This window comes from Scardinius erythrophthalmus (assembly GCF_964197995.2).
Source record: "Scardinius erythrophthalmus genome assembly, chromosome: 1".
Lineage (NCBI taxonomy): Eukaryota > Metazoa > Chordata > Actinopteri > Cypriniformes > Leuciscidae > Scardinius > Scardinius erythrophthalmus.
Genome location: NC_138221.1, coordinates 63588921 through 63610918, shown reverse-complemented (window position 1 = coordinate 63610918; position 21998 = coordinate 63588921). Strand labels below are relative to the sequence as shown.

The 21998-nt window shown below is 35.9% G+C and overlaps 1 protein-coding gene across 6 annotated transcripts in view; it reads right to left on the bottom strand.

The window, feature by feature from the left end:
• The window catches only part of LOC308698359 (protein NLRC3-like), a 111742-nt gene that overhangs the window by 50497 nt on the left and 39247 nt on the right, over positions 1–21998 (bottom strand). Inside the window, exons 7-16 of one of the 6 annotated variants that reach the window (XR_014031054.1) lie at positions 18513–18638; positions 9655–9737; positions 8042–8176; positions 6485–6650; positions 5834–6236; positions 5402–5463; positions 4967–5034; positions 4621–4664; positions 4092–4158; positions 3744–3907 (exon numbers count right to left, since the gene is read on the bottom strand). Coding sequence is in view for 2 of the 6 variants with exons in the window: in XM_081378365.1 (XP_081234491.1) it covers positions 9668–9737; positions 18513–18638 (196 nt within the window). In the remaining 4 variants the exon portion in view is untranslated. Of the gene's footprint in view, positions 1–3739; positions 4159–4620; positions 4665–4966; positions 5035–5401; positions 5464–5833; positions 6237–6484; positions 6651–6845; positions 8177–9654; positions 9738–18512; positions 18639–21998 lie in introns of those variants that run through there. The other 5 variants (XR_014031051.1, XR_014031052.1, XR_014031053.1 and 2 more) reach the window with 5 other exon arrangements.

Below are 21998 nucleotides of genomic sequence, written 5' to 3'. Positions count from 1 at the left end.
ATCCCAATGGATTCACAGAGGAGGCATCCAAGGGCCTCATCAGTCTACTTAAGAGAAGACTGTATAACCTTAGACTCAAGCAGCAGACTGTAGCATGCACATACAGAGGCATTCTCGAACCAACTCCTAGGCTGGTGGAAGAAGATGAAGGGGAAATGGAGGAAATGGACTGGCAACGTGACCTCAGCTCTGATGATGATGATGATGATGATGATGATGATGATGATGAGCTGGGGACTCAAGTCACTTGACTTAGGACTCAAGTCACAGTTGTAATCCCTTTTGCTTTGACTTGTACTTTGATGACTTGAAAAGGTTTCTAAAGTCTTGACAAAAGATCCTGTTTTTGTAAGTGAGTTAGATTGAAAGTGACAGTGACTCATCAGTTGTTTGTTTCTGCAGTTATCCGTATTTTGCTACATATGCTCTCAGAGTGTGTGTGTGTGTGTGTGTGTGTGTGTGTGTGTGTGTGTGTGTGTGTGTGTGTGTGTGTGTGTGTGTGTGTGTGTGAACTGATAATGTCTGTAAATATTTGCTGATACCTGTATATATACTGTATGTACGGAAACAGAAATACAAATTTGATTTGTCATCAGACTATTGAGTTGACTTTGGCTCATCACACATCAACCCTTACAAAAAGAGAGAGCTGGGAGCTTTCAGATTCAACCTAAACTGCCAACATTTTGAACATTAGAGGTCACAGTCACACCAGGTCACATATTAAGATAGATATATGAAACTTAGGTCTACATACTTTACACTGATAGTTAATGGCAGTGTAATATACTTCAATATTGACTATGTAAAACCATTGTAGTTATTGTCTAAATATATATATATATCAACCATATAATTAACCACATGTTATACATATGATCGGTTAGCAGGGTTGGGTCAGATTGCTTTGAATACAAACAACATGGCAATATAATCAGTTATGCAATTTACCTTTTAGCAACAGCCCAACTTGGAATATCATTTTAAGAAACTCAGTGATCTGAGGCCATGCAAAGTAAATGTCATGACCATATTCATCTGATTATCAACTCATCCCATGGTAAGGAGCAAGCAACATATAAGATGTGGAGACTGTTCATAACAGTGTCATCTTCAGAGATATGTAGGAAACTTTATAAACAGAGATATTGAGGCTACTACATTATATAATCCAGACCATGTAGGAACATTCAGGTGGTTTGGAAGAGCTAAAGCATGCCAGAAGGGGCATATAAAATCCCAATATATGCCCCTGTGTCAGTGGTACCTTCTCACCCATGCCATGAGCACTGATGCACAAATATCCTAACTTTTCTGGAAATGGGGTTTGCAGTTTCTCACTGTGATAGGTGTTGGAAGGGAGAAAATGTAAATAAAAAACTATTTGCCCTTTTCTGTAGAGATCAAAAAGATCTTTAAAAGATCTTTAAACAGAAATAAATGCAGAGGATACAACAGGGCCAACAGTATGTGTAATGAACTCTTGTTTTTAAATACCAATAATATTTTTACAAGTACAAGCAGAGATGACTACCCATCATAGACCATGGTCTTTTAGTGTGCGTTTTTTTTTAACCATCATAGCAGCATTAGCATAAATAGATATTCATATAAGCCGTGTGTGCGTGTACTTTTACAACTATCTTTGTGAGCAAAGTTTGAGGGTCAAGAGCTGGTTTTAGGGATCAGGTTATAATGAGGATTTTATTTGGGCAGGTTTAGGGTCAGGGTTCAGGTCAGACACTTAGTTGTGATGGGTAAGGTTAGGGTAAGGATCTAGAGATTGCATTGTGTCAATGAATGTCCTCACAAATATAGATACAAACGTGTGTGTGTGTGTGTGTGTGTGTGTGTGTGTGTGCGTGCATGCTTGTGTGTGTGTGTGTGTGTGTGTGTGTGTGTGTGTGTGTGTGTGTGTGGTAAATCTGTTTACACAGTCAGAAACAAACAAAAAGCTATATTGAGTCTACGTGCTCCCTGAAACTAGACCTGAGATGGCTTGTGTCCGTGAAAAGAGAAAATGAAAACTTTGTTGTATAGCTGAACCAAATACATCGTTGGAAAGGCCGTGACCTGGAGAGTAACATATGTTAGTATGAAGATTCTACATGGCTCCTGCTTTGAAACACAGACCTTTGAAACGTCACCTCGGTGCATGTTTAAAGGCTTATAATTCAGCAACAAAAGGGGCTACAGATATGGGACCAACTGTTATAGAGAGCTCTTGACATGAGTATAGGGGGCAGTTAACCAAAATATGGGGGCAGTTAACCAAATATGGATAAAATATGGGTTAATTAATTTGACCCTATTTAACAATTAGATATTTAAAATCTCATTACATAGATGTGTTTACCATCCCACTAAACCCCCCACTGTACTCCCAACTCACTGTTTACAACCTCCAATTGAAAGAAAAACTACAATTCCCTTATATCCACACCATGCAGCTTGATACAAATAGGCACTACAGTTGTAGTTCTTCTGGTCTGCAAAGTAGGGTTGTAAATTAGGGTTGTAAAAAGATATATCTGCTGAATATATTAAATACCTACTACAGTCAAACTAGTAATTACACTGCATCTAGATGATCTATGTTAACAAAAAGTAGATATGTTGGTTTATTTCAGATATTTTAGCCAAAACAGGAACGCGGAAACTCCGCCCACAACATAATTGCACTTCCGTAACCTTATGCTGCCAAAAACTGAAGAAAAAAAGTTTTTTTCCAAGGAGAACTTATTAAAAGCGATAGCCTTAAAATGAACATAACGTATTTTTGAGTTATCAATTTGTTTTTCTGTGGAGAAATGTTGAAGATATCATTAAAAAAGCGGGTGTCTGTGAAGAAAATACTTCCGGGCGGAAGTACGTAATGCAAGCTACTACCATAGCAACGAACTAAAGATACAACCAGAGCATAAGATAATGCATTCACTGAGCGAAGATTATGAAAACAAAATGCAACTGTAAGGTTATTCTTAACACCAAAGCTGGCTATATACCTTGAGTACTACAAGGATTAAAAAGGTTACCCTTACGGAACAAAAATATATTGGAATATACTGCAAAATATTATAATATATTAATATAACTTATATTTCATATAACGTTACATATGCGAAACTAACGTTAGTGCTTAACGTTATATTTGTCAATACACTGCAATATGCATTGACCATGTATGGCTATATATATATATATTGATACATATTAAATATTTATAAATGCAAACAAAAATATCATTACATGTAATTTTCGCAGTTTTATCTATTTTTTTTTTTTTTACAGTCTATGAGCTTTATCTATTGTGTACATTGCACATATCTGTTCCCATAAATGTGAATGTGTATTATACACACATATATACACCCATTCACGGAATGAGTTACAATCAGTGGTTCCAAAAGACTTCTAGTTCCCAGCATGGTTTGCCTCCATGTTAAAAGACAGTAAATGTTAAAAATAAGTGTTATTTCATATGTTTTGCTCAATATGAATAAAGGGGGATACCAATTTGTGTGTAATGTTCTATTATTTTGGTATTTAAACATTTTTGGGGTTACTATTGTACATGCAGGTGTGCTTGTGCTTTATTAACTAGCTTGAAATATGCGGCCAGAAAAAGGTGAAAATTAAACTTTGTTATAGGACAAAATGAAAGATATTTATACACCCCCTCAAGTACTCCAGTAACAATGTCAATTCCATGTTTTCAGAGAGGGACAAACAACAACAAAACTCGCAACAGAACTTTTATTGTGAAATGCTCATAGGAAATGCCAGACAATGCAAACTAGATTTTCTGGGTGAAAGGTTGTGAAAAAGGCAAACTGCACAATAAAACGATTGGCCTTTTGGATGATGGAAATATTGGATGCGATGAGGTCCTTCCCAACACCCAGCCCTAATGAACAAATAATGAAACAGATTTATAAACAAATACTACTTAATTTACAACATTTATGTAATTAATTCTATGCAATACAACTTTATTGTTGTCCACATGGCCCAGTTTAATGGACACAACATTTGTTTCAGAACATTTGTTTCTTTGCACCATCAATGTGACAACAGTATTTTTAGTAGACCTTCCTTTATGACACAGTCATTCTGATGTTCTCCTGTGGTTCCCAAGATGGGGGCCAGGCCTTTTGGCTGAAAAAATGGCAAAATAAAACGTAAAGAAATTATGCATTCAATTTCTGAAATAGGTTAAATATAAGGATAGCCTCTGACATGGTTTATAAACCATGATAGGCTTTACAAATTTCCCAGACAGAATGGGGTGGAGAAAGCAGAAGAGAATGTATATTTATACCCAAATTATATTATTGTCACTTTGTAATGACATTTTAAACTGTACATGTATGTTGTAGTTGTGTAGCTTAATCTCTCTGTAGGCAAAAACAGATGCCACATGTGGAGAGGTCTTAGTTCATCCGAATTAAGCAGCCCGTCTGACTTTCCAAAAAGAAATGTAACAGTGGTCCAGGCGCTTATTACATAAACTTAAATAACTCTCAATTCATGGTAAATCAGACAGGCTTCTTAATTAGGTTAACTGTCCCTTTAAGGACAACTCACAAGTCAACAAGTAAACAAGAAAGCTGATGTTACCATGAAGGACACGGGAGCCAATGGACCAAGACTTCTTTACAGCCCTTGGGAAGAGGGTAAAAGACAAACCTAAGTCATACTTTTATTTCATAATGAAATATTTCATTTAATTTTTCCTCCCAGCCTCTAAAAATCAATTGCCATATAAATACCAATACATCAAAGTTTTGGTTTAATATTTAGAACGCTCTAACAGCAAATGATTTAACATGTTAACTACTTAGTTTACATGTTATTTAGACTTTTCTGACAAAAGGCAACAATTTCATCACTATTCTCCTGGTGTAGTATAGTATTAATTTATGCACCTACAGTCGTACAGAATGTTCTCCGTATAGCTGCTCACCTTTTTTTCACGTGATTTGGACACATATTGCACTGGGAAAATGTCCAATGTGCTGTGATACTGGCAAGCTATAAAGAAAAATGAACAAATTAAGTAAGTACAAACCATTGCTATGTAACCATATAAACCCACAGAAAGGGTATTGTATGCATTTCTCTTTGAAATAATAGACCAGAAGTAAATGCACATGCACATCATAATTTCCCTGGATTATTCCGAAGCCCCGAAAACTCCAATGTAAAATGAGTCAATTAAGCAAGTAAAAGACATTTTCAACTAATATTACGGTAATAGTTATCAGACCTGTAATGTACTAAACTAGCAATAAGAAGATATTATATTGTGGGCCAAAAAGCTTTTAGATTAGGATTAGTTAAGAGTTTAGGACTTATTATTTAATTAATTTTGAATTAAAAATACTTAGCATTTTCCTACCATGGTCATTGTTTTGGCTTCTTTTACTTTTCCTTTTAGCTGAAATTTTGACAGCTGACTTCCTGTACAGAGAAACAAAAAACATGTGTAAACTGCAATAGAGGTGTGTGGTGTCTGCCTTGAATACCAGGTGAATACTTGCGAGTACACAACAATGCAGGACAATCTGTTGACACTTTCTCTGATGACTTCACCATTGGACATTGCATTATGGCACACCGGATGCCAAACTGCTGCCATACAAATAACTCCATGTTATAAGAAAAAGTAGAAAAAGAGCAACTTATGAAATACCATCTGACTTCTGAGTCTAGTGTGGTGTGCTGCTACTTTTTGTACATGGACACATTCTTTACCATTCTGTATCTCATATTCTACATAGTCAAGATTGCCCTTAATGCTCTGCCTCTTCTATTCTGTATTGACACTTACCTGTTTGCTGCTACTATTTTCTTCTTCGCCTCAATCTCTTTTTTCCCCATTTCCTCTGCCTGTTCTCTCTGCTGGTCTGTCTCCATCAGTCTCAGCTCTTCGAAGTCTTCCTGTCCCTCCATCTCTTGTCTCTCCACTTGGTCTTCCTGTACCTCTATCTCTCCTCTCTCACTCTCTACTCTCTCTTCCTGTACCTCTATCTCTCCTCTCTTCACTCTCTCACTCTCTACTCTGTCTTCCTGTGCCTCTATCTCCATCTCCTGCATGTCCCTCCTCTCAGTCTCTCCTATTTCATGTTGCCCCCCATGTCCTCTCTGGTCTTCATCATCTATTTCTTTTTCTGACTCATCTTCTTCTCCTGTGCTCTCTTGCTGCCCCACCTCCTCTCTTTCAAGATCACATGCTGTGATAAAAAAATAAAACAAAACAAGACATTTAAGATGCAGTATGTGGTTCAAAATGTGAGTAACCAAAGAAATATAAAAAGTTTAAGACAAAAGATAAGTAGAACAAAATTACCCAGAACCAGCAATCTAGATTGTGTGAAAAATTCTCTGTACTGACATTTAAAACCAATCCAACTGGATAGGTACACAATACAGGATAAATCTTAGAGAGTCATGAATGTACTGATGTTGTGATGTGACCTACCTTCTAACAAACCTTCAAATAGGCACAATATCTTCTCCAAGACTGCATGCGCTACCACTGGCAGCTCAAAGGGGAACTGGAGCTGGGCCATCCACTTTTTGTTTTGTGGTCTGTACTTTCCCCACAGCAGGAGGGGAAAGTACCCTAGGGCCTTCAGTTTCTCCACCTTAACATAGAAAAATAATAAGCAAACACACAGAGATTTCTAAGACAGGGTTACAAAGGCAAGAAAGACGTTATTATTATACACATACAAGCTGTCTTTAAAAAAGTTATTATGGGTTTTTATTAGGGGTGTAACGATACCCTCATGTTACGAATCAATACATATCACGATACGATACTATTGTGATACTTCAAGACATGTACAAGGTTAACAAAAAAAGTGCTGTTGATTAAAATGCTAAATTTAATGTTACATTGTGGGTGTAAATGAATAGGTTTGGACTTGGTGCTGATGCACGGGACAAAAAATATTCATGATTCTGAAGCTGAAAACAGAATCATTTTGGACGAATATGCTTGCACTCTGTTACTGACTAGATATATTTTAAATTTTGGCCACATTTTACTGGTAACATCAGACATTTGGCATTATCAAGACCTACACATATTCCCCCATTGCATCACTATACATTATATTCAACATTATATAGTAGTTTCATGAAGTTCTGACTAACACTAACTATACACAATACATATTGTCACTATCAGTCCATGATACATATTGTTGCATTTTTGTATTGCAATATATTGTGACACGATATATATTGTTACACCCCTAGTTTTTATAAGGGTGAATGTCCTTTCTGGAGTAACTGAGGCATATGCAAATGTATCTTTTCCTGTAAGAAATCAAACTTTCATTCTAAAAGATTCTGTACTGCCCCTGCATCAGCAAGTGACTTAACCTACTCTACTGCATGACCACACTGTAAAAAAACCCCCAAATTTTACAGGAAATAACTGATTTGTCCAGTAGTTGCTGATGGAATGATAGTTATATCAGCTCATTCGTGTGTGCTGTTGCTAGCTAATTGTTAACTGCAAGAGATTTCCATTTTATAGAGAATGTTTCACAATAATCAACTTGGAACTACCTGTAAAATAACTGTTTTTTGTAAAACACTTATGAATTAAGATATTTTACCTTAATTTTACAGTTTTTGTTTGGCAAACGCTTCTGCCAGTCATTGACCATTTCCTTTTTAACGATCTTTAACCAATATTTTCATTTTTACAGTGCAGTGAACCAAAAGAAAAACCTCTTAATGTAAAGTGGCCTTGGATACTGGGGCTGAATGAATACAAGTTGTAGGCTAATGTCTAAATTCTGTGTATTGTTTTAATATTTATATATGGACTAGCTAATTATTATCTGAAATATAATTATTATTATCTCAATGCAGTTGGGTTGATGACATCATGACAACATAACTGCATGACATTACCATAGTTGCTGCTTCCTTGCACAATGTAAATACAATTCTATATTTCTGTAATGTTGACAGGAACCTGAAATGCCTGACCAAAAGAGAAAGACAAAATTTTTATTACCAGCAGGGCACTGTTGTCAAAAATCTTTGCCTGATTGCGGGACTTTTTGACTTTTTGAGCCCATTCATTTGCTCTGGTCCGGAACCCTTTCATACGGGCCGTCTGCCTGGACTTCATGTCCAGCAGCTTCCCACACTGAGTAAGGGAGAGAGACAAGTGAGAGCGGTATGACTCACGGGAATAAAAAAAAACTGGGGTCCAGTTGATCAAGCATTACTGATTTTCTAGCCCTCTATTTACAAGGGCCTAAATAATAACTTGGATACCAAGTTTATGCAATTCATTGAACAGACAGACTAAATATGCAGCTGAGTCAATGCACTGGCACATTTTAATAATATTAAAAGGCATAATGCTAAAACCTAGTTAGATATGTATCCATATTTTAATGGAAAATACAAATGTCCATTATCGGGCCACAGACATTATAACTTAAAGGGATAGTTCACCCAAAAATGACAATTTTGTCATTGTTTACTCACCCTCAAGTTGTTCCAAACCTGGATGAGTTTTTCTTCTGCTGAACACAACTGAAGATATTTTAAAGAATGCTGGTAATCAAACAGTTGAAGCACCCATTGACTTCCATTGTATTTTTTTTTTCCTACAATGGAAGTCAATGGGTGCTTCAACTGTCTGGATACCAGCATTCTTTAAAATATCTTCAGTTGTGTTCAGCAGAATAAAGAAACTCATCCAGGTTTGGAACAACTTTGAGGGTGAGTAAACAATGACAAGTTTTGGGTGAACTATCCCTTTAAGTTGTCATTGTGGTATGCGCTAGTGTAGATGTTGCCATTTTCTTAAAATATGGATGATCTAAAAGAACTGAGTGACCACAGTGGAGATTCACTGCAATATAAAGTACTGTCTGTAATAGACAGATTCAATGTCAAATATATAGCCTTGTAAGAGGATGTCATTTAAAGGAACCAATAGTCAAAAATGCAATAACAGCGGGCCGGGTACCTTTCCATCAGGTGGGAAATGTAACATTTTGAAAAATACCTACTGTGATGCAAATTTGTATGGTAACAAAACTCTTTCTTTCTTTCTTTTTTATGATGAACTTAATGTCTCCACTGCAAACTCCTGTTTTATTGTCACTCTATTGCATGGGCAACAAATACTGAGATATTAGAAATAAATATACTTTATTTTAATTTGGACTTAATGACTCTGGCTTTAAAGCAAAACCAAGTAGGATTGTTTACCTTCAAATAATGTTTCCAAAATCATTTCAGTGGTTCAAGTCATGACAGGGTGAAAGGCACTTATGCCACCGCTTTGCGGTCCTTTATCTGGTATATTAGCTATGTAAGATTGCCAGATCGGGTCACGTTTCTGTAGTTCTAATGAGACATAAGAAAACTACAAATATGACTTGCTTTACGGCAAGCGCTACAATTGCCGATAGGTGGAGCGTACTTGAGCGAGCGTGCGCGTGCGACAGTAGGATGCGGTAGGCTAAATTATTTACGACAGCGGAAATGGACAATTCTGCTTCCAACCTGTAGGGCGACCGCAGAGGAAAAGTTCCTTGGTGTTGATTTAATGCATGAAAATGGGGGTTAGCAGTTAGACAGTTCAATAGCCTATTGTACATTATTTACCTTGGTGCATCTTCTATTGGCACAATTTATCTTTTCCATGCAACGGGTGCACTGTCGAAGAGTTGATCCACCTGGCATTTTCACTACAAACAAAACAAAAATAAATTATAATTATCGACATGCAACATAACAAAATATTTAATTTTGTGGGAGGGCCTGATGTGAGCATATCCTATGCCTTTCCAATGTCGCTACAAAGATAAACAACGACATAAATTTTTCTTTATTGTCCACCATGGATAAATTGTTTTGGACCTAGGGATGGGTGACATCAGACAAACTGCATATTAACTTAAGTAATCCAATTGATGTTAATGATATTGAAATGCAAGGTAAAGTAAGTGTGTGATATCAAAGTTAGTATGGGTAGCACTTTACACAACACACATTAGGCCTATAGGGTAATATCACAAAGTAACTTATTTTATGGTAATGACAAATAACTTTTGTAATATTAATGTGTATATTTTTGGCAAAAATGTGTAATTATTAGCATTACAACAGTACTACATCATCAATGTAGAAATTGATGTAATACTTTGGAAGCACTGGCTTACTACTACCTTCTCTATGTAATGGAACTTCCATATTCTTGAGGACAGATGAGGTTGTGTGACAGTACTGTTACCCAATAACTATTGTGAAATAGTGGGAATGACACAATGGCAGACATTCCAAGTCTCCCGGAAGTTCCGGGAGTCTACCGCATATTGACTCCCTGATGCCCGCAAATTAGTTAAAATCTCCCGATTAAAAAAAATCCCGAAACTCTTAGTTTATCTCTACTCCCGAACCGAATTAATCGGAACAACGATAGGCCTATGCAATGCAAAAAGCATCTCTCCCCTCCATGCGCACTAATTAGTCCACATTATTAATATTGACCCCTAGGGGGTTCCGTAGGCTTAGGCTAACCATGCCACTTTAGCTAAAAACTTTAGCAAACACTAATTCACTCTGTTGATTTGTAGTGCTGTCATCAGCCATGTCAAAACATGATTAAAAACACTTTTTTATTTCTTTCAAACTGCAACATGCATACAGCAGAAGTTAGCTTAGGCTAATGTCAATGGTAGGATACCAGCTGTGCTAACGGAGCAGCCCACGGTTCCACTAACAACTAATTTTAACGCATTACGCTGCCATTTTGACGCGACCCATGTAACAGAAACACTGAAATAATTAAAATAATACAGTTAACACCGTGATCTCATTACAAAAAAAAGGATTGCTGCCCTTACTTACCTGTTTGAAGGTGTAACGATTACGATACGCGCATCAGGTGCAGGCGAACTGAGCCTCGTTGGTGACGTCATTGCAGTTGAAGGTGATGCGTGGTATTTAGACGCATCTGCTCTCCACCGAAGTTAATGGGAAGGATTGGCGTATCATATGCACGCAAAATTGGATTTTGGCGTATTCATTGCACGCAATTTGAAAGTGTAAAGTCGTGTTATTTATACGCAGACTGATGAGAACGGGTTGGTTCAGGACACTGACTGTTTCTATAGCAACCAGAGCTTCTAACAGCAGCAGTGATGCGATCACTTCACCAACTGGCCATTGGCTCTTTTATTTAGAAGGCGGGACTTATTACACTATACTGTGTGTTGCAGTTTCTCCCATTCATAGTAATATGAGTGAACCGTCTTTGTGTATAAAGTCTTTGACAGTGCCTTAACTGATAAACATGGGTGTAAATACAGTATATAGTAGAATCTGTAACAGTGTAGGACTGTTTAATAGTGACTGTGAAGTAAGTTCCTGAAACACTGTGTCTGCATCCAGAATAAAGAAATAAGTTATTGTTTATCTGAGAGAATTAGAAAGATTTCTGAAGGATCATGTGACACTGAAGACTGGAGTAATGATGCTGAAAATTCAGCTTTGATCACAGGAATAAATTACATTTTAAAATATAATACAATAGAAAACAGTCTTTTTAAAATAATATTTCTGTTTTTACTGTACGGCTGAACAAATAAAGTCAGCCTTGGTGAGCAGAAGAGACTTTTAAAAGCATTTTAAAAAATCGTATTGTTTCATACTTTTGGCCAGCACTGAAGGACAAGTGGTTTAAAGAATAAATGGATGGACAATATTTACTAAAAAAAGAATTAGAAATAAATCATTTGAAATGAATCAGTATGAAAAATAAAACAATATGAACCTGTTAAAAATAATCAGTAAAAAAAAATAATAATAATTTGTTCTTGTTTTTCTTTTTCTTGTGTTTTCTTTAAGGTTAGATCTTGATTACCCTTTGTTTTTTGCCTGTGTTTTTGGTTTGTTTATGAAAGATAAACAAGATATTTATATCGTCTCTTCTTTGTGTTTGCTGGTTTACCACATCATGACATGAAACTAAATCACAGCACAATCAATAATCTGTCTGTGTGTGTTCATTCAGATTGTGTATCGCACACCTAGTCATGGATTATCCCACTTACACCATGGTCACTTTACAGTAATGACAAGTCAAAGCTATCGTTGATGTTTGCAGTGCATATATTCACTGTAAGTGTAAAAATACAGTTATTTTCATTAGAGACTGCAGGTCATTAAATCTTGCATTCTGCTTTAATTCAGACAGAGATGAAGTAGTGTCTGTTCTCAGTCGTGAAATGATTTGATCCTTGTTCATAGTCTTCATGGAAACAAATTGAAAAATAGATTTTCCAATCCACACGGCCTTTCTTACAGGACATGGTCATTATATTATGAGCCCATATTATCCCAATCATTTCATCTATTAAAAAATGTTTATCACCTAATCTTACTGTAATTGTTTGAGATACTAAATCTGGATCTTTCATCAACCCTGCTAAACCCATCACTTTAACCAAGAGACATGTTATTGTTGACTGTAAAATAAGCAAACACAATGTGAAATTAAACTTTTGTTTCAGAGCACACTGGAGCATTACTGATGGAACATTACATGCTTTCTCATTTATATTTGATAAACAACACTATTAATAAATCCTAATTTTATCAAAAATAACTTTTTTTTCTTTTCTTTTAAATTTCAGTCAAAACTTTAAAATTACAAACAATATCTGTAAAAAAAATTGTAATCTGTAAAAACAACTCGGCTGTTATTTTAAATATTGTGCCATTAATGACAAATTACAGTAATTCTCATTTTTATACAGAAAAAAATCTGTATTATTTATACAGTATTTTATTCTGTTTTCTTAAATTACATACAAATGTATGTAAAATTACACAAATAATCGCAATAATTTGCAAATCACCACCAGATGGTGCCCAGGGAGTGTCGGCACCATTGCTGACACTGAAAACAAATAATTAAAAAAGGTCAAATGAAAACCCTTGTGATGTATTATGAATGCAGGCTTCATCTAGTGTTATAATGCACTGTATGGGCCAGTCGTGTTTCCACTGTCACTTCCGGGGCTTGTGTCCTCTTTCACTATTCACACTTGACTCAAATTAATTCACTATGATCATTGTATCACTTTTTATTATAAACCTGTGGTAAAACATGGATGCTTGGGTTTTAGTAAACAACAAAAATGCCAGCAAACGGTCGCTTTTATCATGTTCGTTTTGCGATCTCGCTGCTTCCAGTGATTTCTTTCTGATTAGTTTTCTGATAAAACTTCCATTTGTTGGTGAAATCTTGGCCTGACAGTGGAAACGCAGCTTATGATTCCCAGTCTTTCTCTGTAATTATTCACAAAGTCGGCAAGTGTATGAAGCCTGCAGTTTAAAACCAAAGCAATGAACTTATGCTGAGTTAATGCCATAAACACTACAATTTTAAAAATATGGAAACCCGTGACATTATACTCGGAGCGGTTCATGGCTCAAATTTATGCGTTTCCATCTCGACACTATCAATGGCGAAATGAATCTGCAGCAGTCAGGTGTACAGGTCAGAGCTGTTTAACCCTCTGGGGTCCTTCGTCTAACAGTCACACTTGGGACCTTCGGGTCCAAATGGACCCGGAGGGCGGTATTCATATATATAAAAAAAAATCGTAATATTTTTTTTTTTACTTGTTTTTTATAATATTTTTTCTTTTCTTTTTTGGTGTTTTGAGATAATTTTATGATTTATAATTAATATTTATGCAATAATTATGACCCATTTTTTCCCATTGAATATAATAGAAATTTTTTATATTTATATAATTTTTATTTTATTTTTATTAAAGCTGTATTTCATTTTAGAGTCAAGCCTAGGCCTCATGAAAGCAATTTTTGAAATGAGATGGGCGCCAACTGGTGGACACACTGAGCATTTTTATCACGCAATAGCACATTTTTACCACTAGTGGATTTACAGCTCTCTATAGAAAGGCTTGCGAATTCTAGTGATTTTGCCTGAACAGATTTTGTCTGTTTTGCACTCTTGATATTTTAGAGATTCACCCCTTCACTGTTGAGTCCTTTTTTTCTGCATCCTGGCTGATTTGTAGATTGTATGCACAAAAAAACAGTTTTTTCATATTTTTGACAATTTCCCATTCATTTTCTATGGGGGTCATTTTTGACCAAAGAGCAGAAGTGTGAGGACCACTTAGCATGCTTGGATCATGACCTCAATATTTTTTGTGTGTTCACATACCCAATACCATAAAAGTCACATAGTTTCGTAACAGTCCGATGAAGCTGTGATTTTTTAAAAATTCTAAACATATTTTTGTAATCTGAATTTATTAGTGTGTATGTGTATAAAAGTGTGTTTGTGTGTGTGTGTGTGTGGATGTGTCTGTTTTGCACTCTTGATATTTTAGAGGTTCACCCCTTCACTGTTGTGTGCTTTTTTTCTGGATCGTGGCTGATTTGTAGATTGTACGCACAAAAAAACTCTGTATTGTCACATTTTTGCCAATTTCCCATTCATTTCCTATGGCGGGTCCATTTGGACCCGAAGGTCCTGAGTGTGACTATTTTTTTTACAACCACTTAGACTATTCAAATCCTGTCCCCAATTTTTTTGGGTATTCATATACCAAGTACCAACAAAGTCACCAAATTTCAGACCATTCCGATGAAGCTATGAATTTTTATTTTTTTTTATTTAAACGCTTCGGGTCCATTTGGACCCGAAGGACCCCAGAGGGTTAAGTAGTTTATGTTCATTATTATTGTAATGTGATGTGCTTTGAGACATGAGATAATTTAACACCATCTCTTGTGATGCTTTTGTTTGCTCTCTGCTGTACGTGTTCATGTGTTTTGAAGGAGGCTTGGCTTTGGAGACGTTAAAATAAGTATCAATGAACTATATATTTACTCTAGGCAGCACTAGTCACACTAAATAATAGTCCGCACTAATAAGAACAATTAGTGCAGACATTTAATATGCACTGATCTGCAAATAAGAACAATTTGTATTACCAAATTGTATTATACACCATCAAAGCTTTAAACATAAATATACTAAAATATCAACTAAAGTTACTGACAATTCAAGTGTGCAAACAAGTGAAATAATATACCAAATAGCTTTTTAAAAATGAGGAAAAATTATATTTGTGTAGCTAAATATGAGGCAACGTACAGATGTCATATGGGGTATAATGCGTTAACATCTTAAGAAAAAACTATGCAGAAATACTACTTTTATATCATTTGAAACTACTACATCAGTAGGGAAGATGTATGGGCATTAATTTGAGTTATTTTACTTGAAATCGCAGTGACACACGAATGTGGAAATTTAAGCATTTCAATGGGATTAAATGGCTAAGTCTTTCACAGCATATTTACTTCACACATATTTGACAGTCATGATCTAAATATGATTTTCATTTACAAAAATAAATACTAAAATTCAGCATTACTAACTGCATTTTCACACCATCAGTCGCATACATGTTCAAGTTCCGGCGACTGGATCTTGCCTCATTTTGACCGGTTCATTTGAATCAGTGAGTTGTTGTCAGACTTGAAGTGGCGCTGCGCAGACCGATCGGTGTATGACATCAAATTACTGTGAGAATGATTAGAGAACAGACGCTCCATATGTGTCCGAATCGCTCTCGCGGTAATTTGATGTCATACACTGATCGGTCTGCGCAGCTTCAAGTCAAACACACAGCTGTTTAATCAAGGACAGCTGCAATCAGATCAGTCTGATTCACAAATGAATTGTTCAGTGTGACTTGTGAACTAATTCCACAGGTGCATTAGATAGAATCAGTTCGTTCATGAATCGGACATGACTTTTGTCGGGGCATGTGCCAATTTCAGCTCGAAACAACAACAAACAATACGTTTTTATGAAATATAACGGAGTAAAAATATGAAGGTAAAACAGTAGCAAAACTCGAGAGCATGTAAATGTGAATTTGAGAACTTGTACAATAAATATTCGTACTTGTACATGAACATTTACACTCACAGCTCCAATGTGAAAACCTGTAAAATAAAAATCTGAAGTTGAATGTTGAAATTTGCACTGGCAGACAATAGTCACAAACCTGTATTCTGAATCTGAAGCTGCAGACAAGTAGACACAAATGTGTAAAATGCCATTCACAGAAATACAACGACAGACACAAACTTGTAATATATATTTTGCGTTTAATCTTACGTTCACATTCGCGGTACTTCCTCAATTAGGCACTTGCAGCTTCTCAAATCTGTCACTGCAATTTCAAATTTCGCGCCTTGACTTTTGCTACTCTTTTCGCGATATATCAGGTGCAAAACTAACTTGTGCACTTGAAACTCAGAGGCGGTCAGAGGGAAAGGGGGGCGGGAGGAGGGGGGGGGGTCAAAGGAGCCGTTTTATTGGTTGGTACCTAGCCAATGAAATGGGAGTTCGATGATGTCACGAAACCCGCGTGCACTGAAACACTAACATGGCTTAATGCATTAGACTGATATTAAAATAAATAAACGATATTATCAAACTCAGTAGACACAATGCTAATGCATACTACAGAAAAGCAGATGAGCACAGAATATGACGTAAAACATATGACGTATGCCATATATATATGCCATCTGGTATATATATACCATAGACTGTAAAAGACACACACACACACACACACACACACACACACACACACACACACACACACACACACACACACACACACACACACACACACACACACACACACACACACACACACACACACACACACGTGTATATATATAATTTATTTATGTTTTGTTTGTTTTTGTGTGTCCAACAGTTAGGCTATAGGGTGAATATTTAAAACATTTACATTTTTCCAAAGCGACTTACATTGCATTTCAAGGTATACATTTTACATTCTTATCAGATAATTTAGGTGCATTTTCATATTGCAATGGAATTGGCATATATAAGCAAATGTGTGTTCAGTGCAAATAAACTCGCTGCCTGTGTTTTATTAATAAAGTAACAAATTATGTGTTTTTTTATTGTTTTTATTATATATTTTTATTTTATAACTGTTGGTCCATTAAGCCTCATTAAGTGTTTTCTTGGGTTCGAGGAAAACGTACAATTAAACGGGTTGCGTTCATATTCTGTGCTAATTTTTTTTTCTGTATGCTTTATGGTGTTTCCTGAGTTTGGTCTTTTAATACCACTGTCTCAATTAAACGCGTTGCGTTCATATTCTGTAAAACTATTCCAGTAAAACTAATGATATTTCATAAAAATATTTTCCAAGCGTTTTAAAAAATAGCTGATACATAAGCATAAATGTTTTCATTGTGGCTGGCGTTGTTCATTGGTGAGGCATCGACCAATAAAATGACTTCATTCCGACCCCAGCCCCGCCCCCGACTCTGCTCTCTCAAGTCTGCATTCACAAGTGCACGAGTGAGTTTTGCTACAGGCATATCGCAAAAAGAGTAGCAAAAGTCAAAGCGCTAGGATTTGAAGTTGTACTGCCAGATATGAGAGGTTGTGAGTGCCGACTTGTGGTTGTACAACGAAACTGAACTAAAGCACAAAGATAAATGTGTAGTACACAATTGTGCCTGTCATTTTGTTTATGTAAATGACACTTTACACATTTGTAACTATTAATCTGCAACTTCGAATTCAAAACACAGGTGTTCTGAGTATTGTCTGTGTGTGCAAATCGACAGATGCAGCTTTTCACATCAGAGCTGCAAGTATAAATTTCAACTTACAAATACAAATATTAATTTTACAAGTTCTCACATTCAAATTAGCAAGCTCTCGAGTTTTGCTACTGTTTTACCTTCATATAAAAATGATATGTTTTGGAATGTAGTGATAGTAATTAAGTAGGAATGAAGTATAAAAAAATTTCGTTAAAAAAAAATATATATATATCGTTTTCCAAAATAAAAATACTTATAAGGCGAAGTTGCTCTTCTGATGACAGGATACATTTAAGGGGTAGGGGGTAATCACATTTGAATGCAAGCTCGCTTTTCACTTTCGCTTTTGAATTTTCGATCACATGTACTCTGTGTACAGGGAGCATTTTACAAGATTAGACATTAGTCAATGGATCTGTTGTGCACCAAATCCTATTCATCATAAATTCCTAAATTCATCATATAGAGAATCTGAGCTTCCATCCAGGACAAAAATATAGTTTTAAATATAATGTAAAGCTCAACGTCAAATGAACATTCAGATGTTTTGTTTTTGTTTTTGTGAGTGTGTTTGTTTTTTCAATGCAAATAATGTTCATAATGCTCTCAGACGCCTAGTGAAGCACAGCATCTGGCCGGGCACCCAAAGTGAGATTTATTTTACAAGTAGGTTACTATAATAAATAAACTGACTTTTTTATTATTAAATTGCAATCTTTTTTCATAACTAAAGAAGCATCTCTTGACAACAACAAAAACAAAGGCAAATTCTCTCCAAAGACAGGAGATTGTTACTGCTCACATACTTGTCCAGAGTCACGGGTCCAGGGTGACTGTAGATCAGGTCCAGCTCTCTCAGGTGTGAAGGGTTTGAACTCAGAGCTGATGTTAGTGCAGCACGACCTTCCTCTGTCACCATACAGCCAGATAACCTACAACAACATCAAGTGTTCATGTTACTATGCTTCATTTTTACAGATAATATACAAAGCATCTGGTCTGTGGAACACAACTGGACCACCTGATCATTCCATATGACCCGCAGGCCAAGTGACTGAAATGTAATACAGTTGCAGAGTCACACACACACACACACACACACACACACACACACACACACACACACACACACACACACACACACACACACACACACACACACACACACACACACACACACACACACACACACACACACACACACACACACACACACACACACACACACACACACACACACACACACACACACACACACACACACACACACACACTCCACTTACTTATATATCCAATAGTGGTCTGTTTTGTGCTAAAATGGTTGTTCTAAACTTCGGCTCAGTCATGAATATGTTCATAATGTTATTTGAATATGTGTAGTAGTTTAATTCACTGTTGTGATTTAGTCAGGCAGTCAGTCACTGACTATAGATAGGACCCAGACTGTGCTAAGGTCCTGGACGCTGACGCAGTTTAGTAAAAGCATGATCATTATTATTAGTGCAAGACAGAACTAAATAATTGTAGCTTTCCTTGCTGTAACAAATGTGCTTTATAAAACAGTTACAGAAGCCAGAGAAAAAAACTAATGTTAAAAGGTCAAGGGTCAAGAGCCTAACTAAAGCAACATATCTCCATCATGGTGACTTCAAATGAAACTATTTTCATTAAAACAGAAATGGCAGAAATAAGGTCAATCTAGTTAGTATAAGTGAACCTGGTAATGTTTGTTGAGTTGTTCAATCCTCCTCTGCTGAGATCTTCACAGATTTAATGTCTTTATCTTCAGCTGATTTCATCTGAGTTTATCTCTCACTTTTCTGTTGTTGTTTCTCTTCCTTTTGTTGATTCTGCTTGTTAATAGCAGGTGTTAATCATTAATGCTCAATCATCACTTAATTATCCCACTAACTTCAACACTGCTTCATAGTACTTTAACACTCAGTAGTGTGCACACACGATTACTAGCCAGTGTTCATTTAACATGGGCATTTTGCTGTGTACTATTACATAAATCTTACCCGTTTCATTCATGTATGACAGACAAATATGATTCACATTCAGTTTATTAATACAGTTATACTAACACTTCAGTTTTGTGTAACACTTCAGTAATCCAGTAATACTAACACTTTCTCTTCTATTCTATTCTGTTAAATAAAAGAAGAAAATATTATTAACATTTACTGCGTTAGATTAAACTGAGAAGGGTCATAGCACTTGCAAATTGTTGTCCTACTGTTGGTTTAACTGCTTCTATTGTTCTCATTTGTAAGTCGCTTTGGATAAAAGCGTCTGCAAAATGAATAAATGTAAATGTAAATGTAGTTACATAAATCATACCCGTTTCATTTATGTATTACTGACAAATATAAATCGCACTCGGATTATCTATTTGTTCATGTTAAAACTATGTAATCCTAATGGATGGAAATGTTATATGCAATTAAAATACATAAATGTAGACAATTGTTTTTTGAGTGTAGCTCCTCCTAAAAGGACATCACTTCATTGTTCTGATCGGACAATCTTTAGTGGTTGCCACTGGATATTAATTAGCACAGAGTTCAAGAACCATATTGATGTATTGTTACACCTCTAATAATGTCTAAATTTTTTTTTGTTACAAGTTAAATTATAATGAGAAGATTTGAGTGTGCAGATCTCAGCACTGGACAAAACCCCCGGCGTTTAGAGCGGTGAGGGGATTCTAACATAAAAAATGTCTTATTGGCCATTGTGTTCAAGAAAACCTCAGATATGTTTGTGATTGGCTACATTGCTTAATGCTGCAAAATTACGTTGTAAATAGAAAAACCTATTTATATTAGTTTCGACGCCCTTAAGAGCACAATCACCAAATCTGTTTATGTTTATCAGTTTATGATCAGTTTATGAGAGTATTTGCGTGAGTGCAGAATTCAGTCCGAATTCAGAGTTCAAAACTTAGTTTTGTTGCTGGTGTTTCAGCAATTTCTAATCTTAGCGTCTCTGATTGGCCATTCATAAGCTCAACAGAGTCGTGTGGGATTGGTTACAGTGTGCAATGCTGTAAAACGAGTAATAAGTATGATGCAAAATGAGCAGATCTAAATTTAATGCCGCAATCAACACTTTATTTCATTTTCTTTTTCACTTTATTACTAGATTTAGTTTAAATGTGCAGGTGCATTTTTGACCAAAGCCCCTGTTAATTTTTTGGCTAAATCTTCCCCAGCCTTACACACGTCTATGGTTAACTGTTTGATAATATTAGTGATTGTCATTCCTTTATCACTAAAATGCTAAAACTGGTTCCGTTTTGGAGAGAAGTTGGATCTTTGCACTGATCTGAACATTGATATTTGATGTGCAACAATAGCTCACTCAGTGTTGATAAAGGGGTGGTTGATAATGATTTCACTTTTCTAACTTTAGTTAGTGTGTAATGTTGCTGTTTGAGCATAAACAACATCTGCAAAGTTACAACGCTCAAAGTTCAAAGCAAAGGGAGATATTTGCTTTTAAAGAAATCGCTTTTTAAGGACTACAACAAATGGCTGGTAGGTACTACAGGATATTCCTCCCGGGTTAGTGACATCACAAACCCTAAAATTTACATAAACCCCGCCCCCAGGAACAAGATTTATAGATTATCATGACAGAATATTCTAATCACTGACTAGAAGATAACTACACATAAGCTACATAAATTCATCAACTAACCATTCAGAAATGTCCTGTTGCTTCTACATGTTGTCACTTCTTCTTGAGTCTCTCCATCATTTTCTGACTCCAGTTTGAACATAAACATTGACATTTCCAGTGCATGTATGTGTGAGGTAAAAGGACAGGAGCTCTTGAAGCTCCACCCCCTGTGCTGAGAGCAGCAGCTAATTTGCATTTAAAGGGACACACAAAAACGGTGCGTTTTTGCTCACCCTCAAAAAGTGACAATTTTAACATGCTATATAAGAATATCTGTAGGGAATTTTAAGCTAAAACTTAACATACACACTCTAGGGACATCAAAGACTTATTTTACATCTTGTGAAAAGGGCATTATACCACTCCTTTAAGGCCTCACAAATGATTTAAAAAAAAAATTCATACAGTATGACTTAAATAGTGGTGAGTGTACTGTTATAATCATTTTTTATGTTTATTATTAGACTTGTCACAGATGAAGATAATTAATCTAATGCCTTGTATCATCTCATAAGTAAAAACCCCTGACAATTTTAAAGTACAGCTCATGCGTTCACCTTGCAAAATTGCTGATGTATAATAACTTGCTTTCCACAAATGATCCT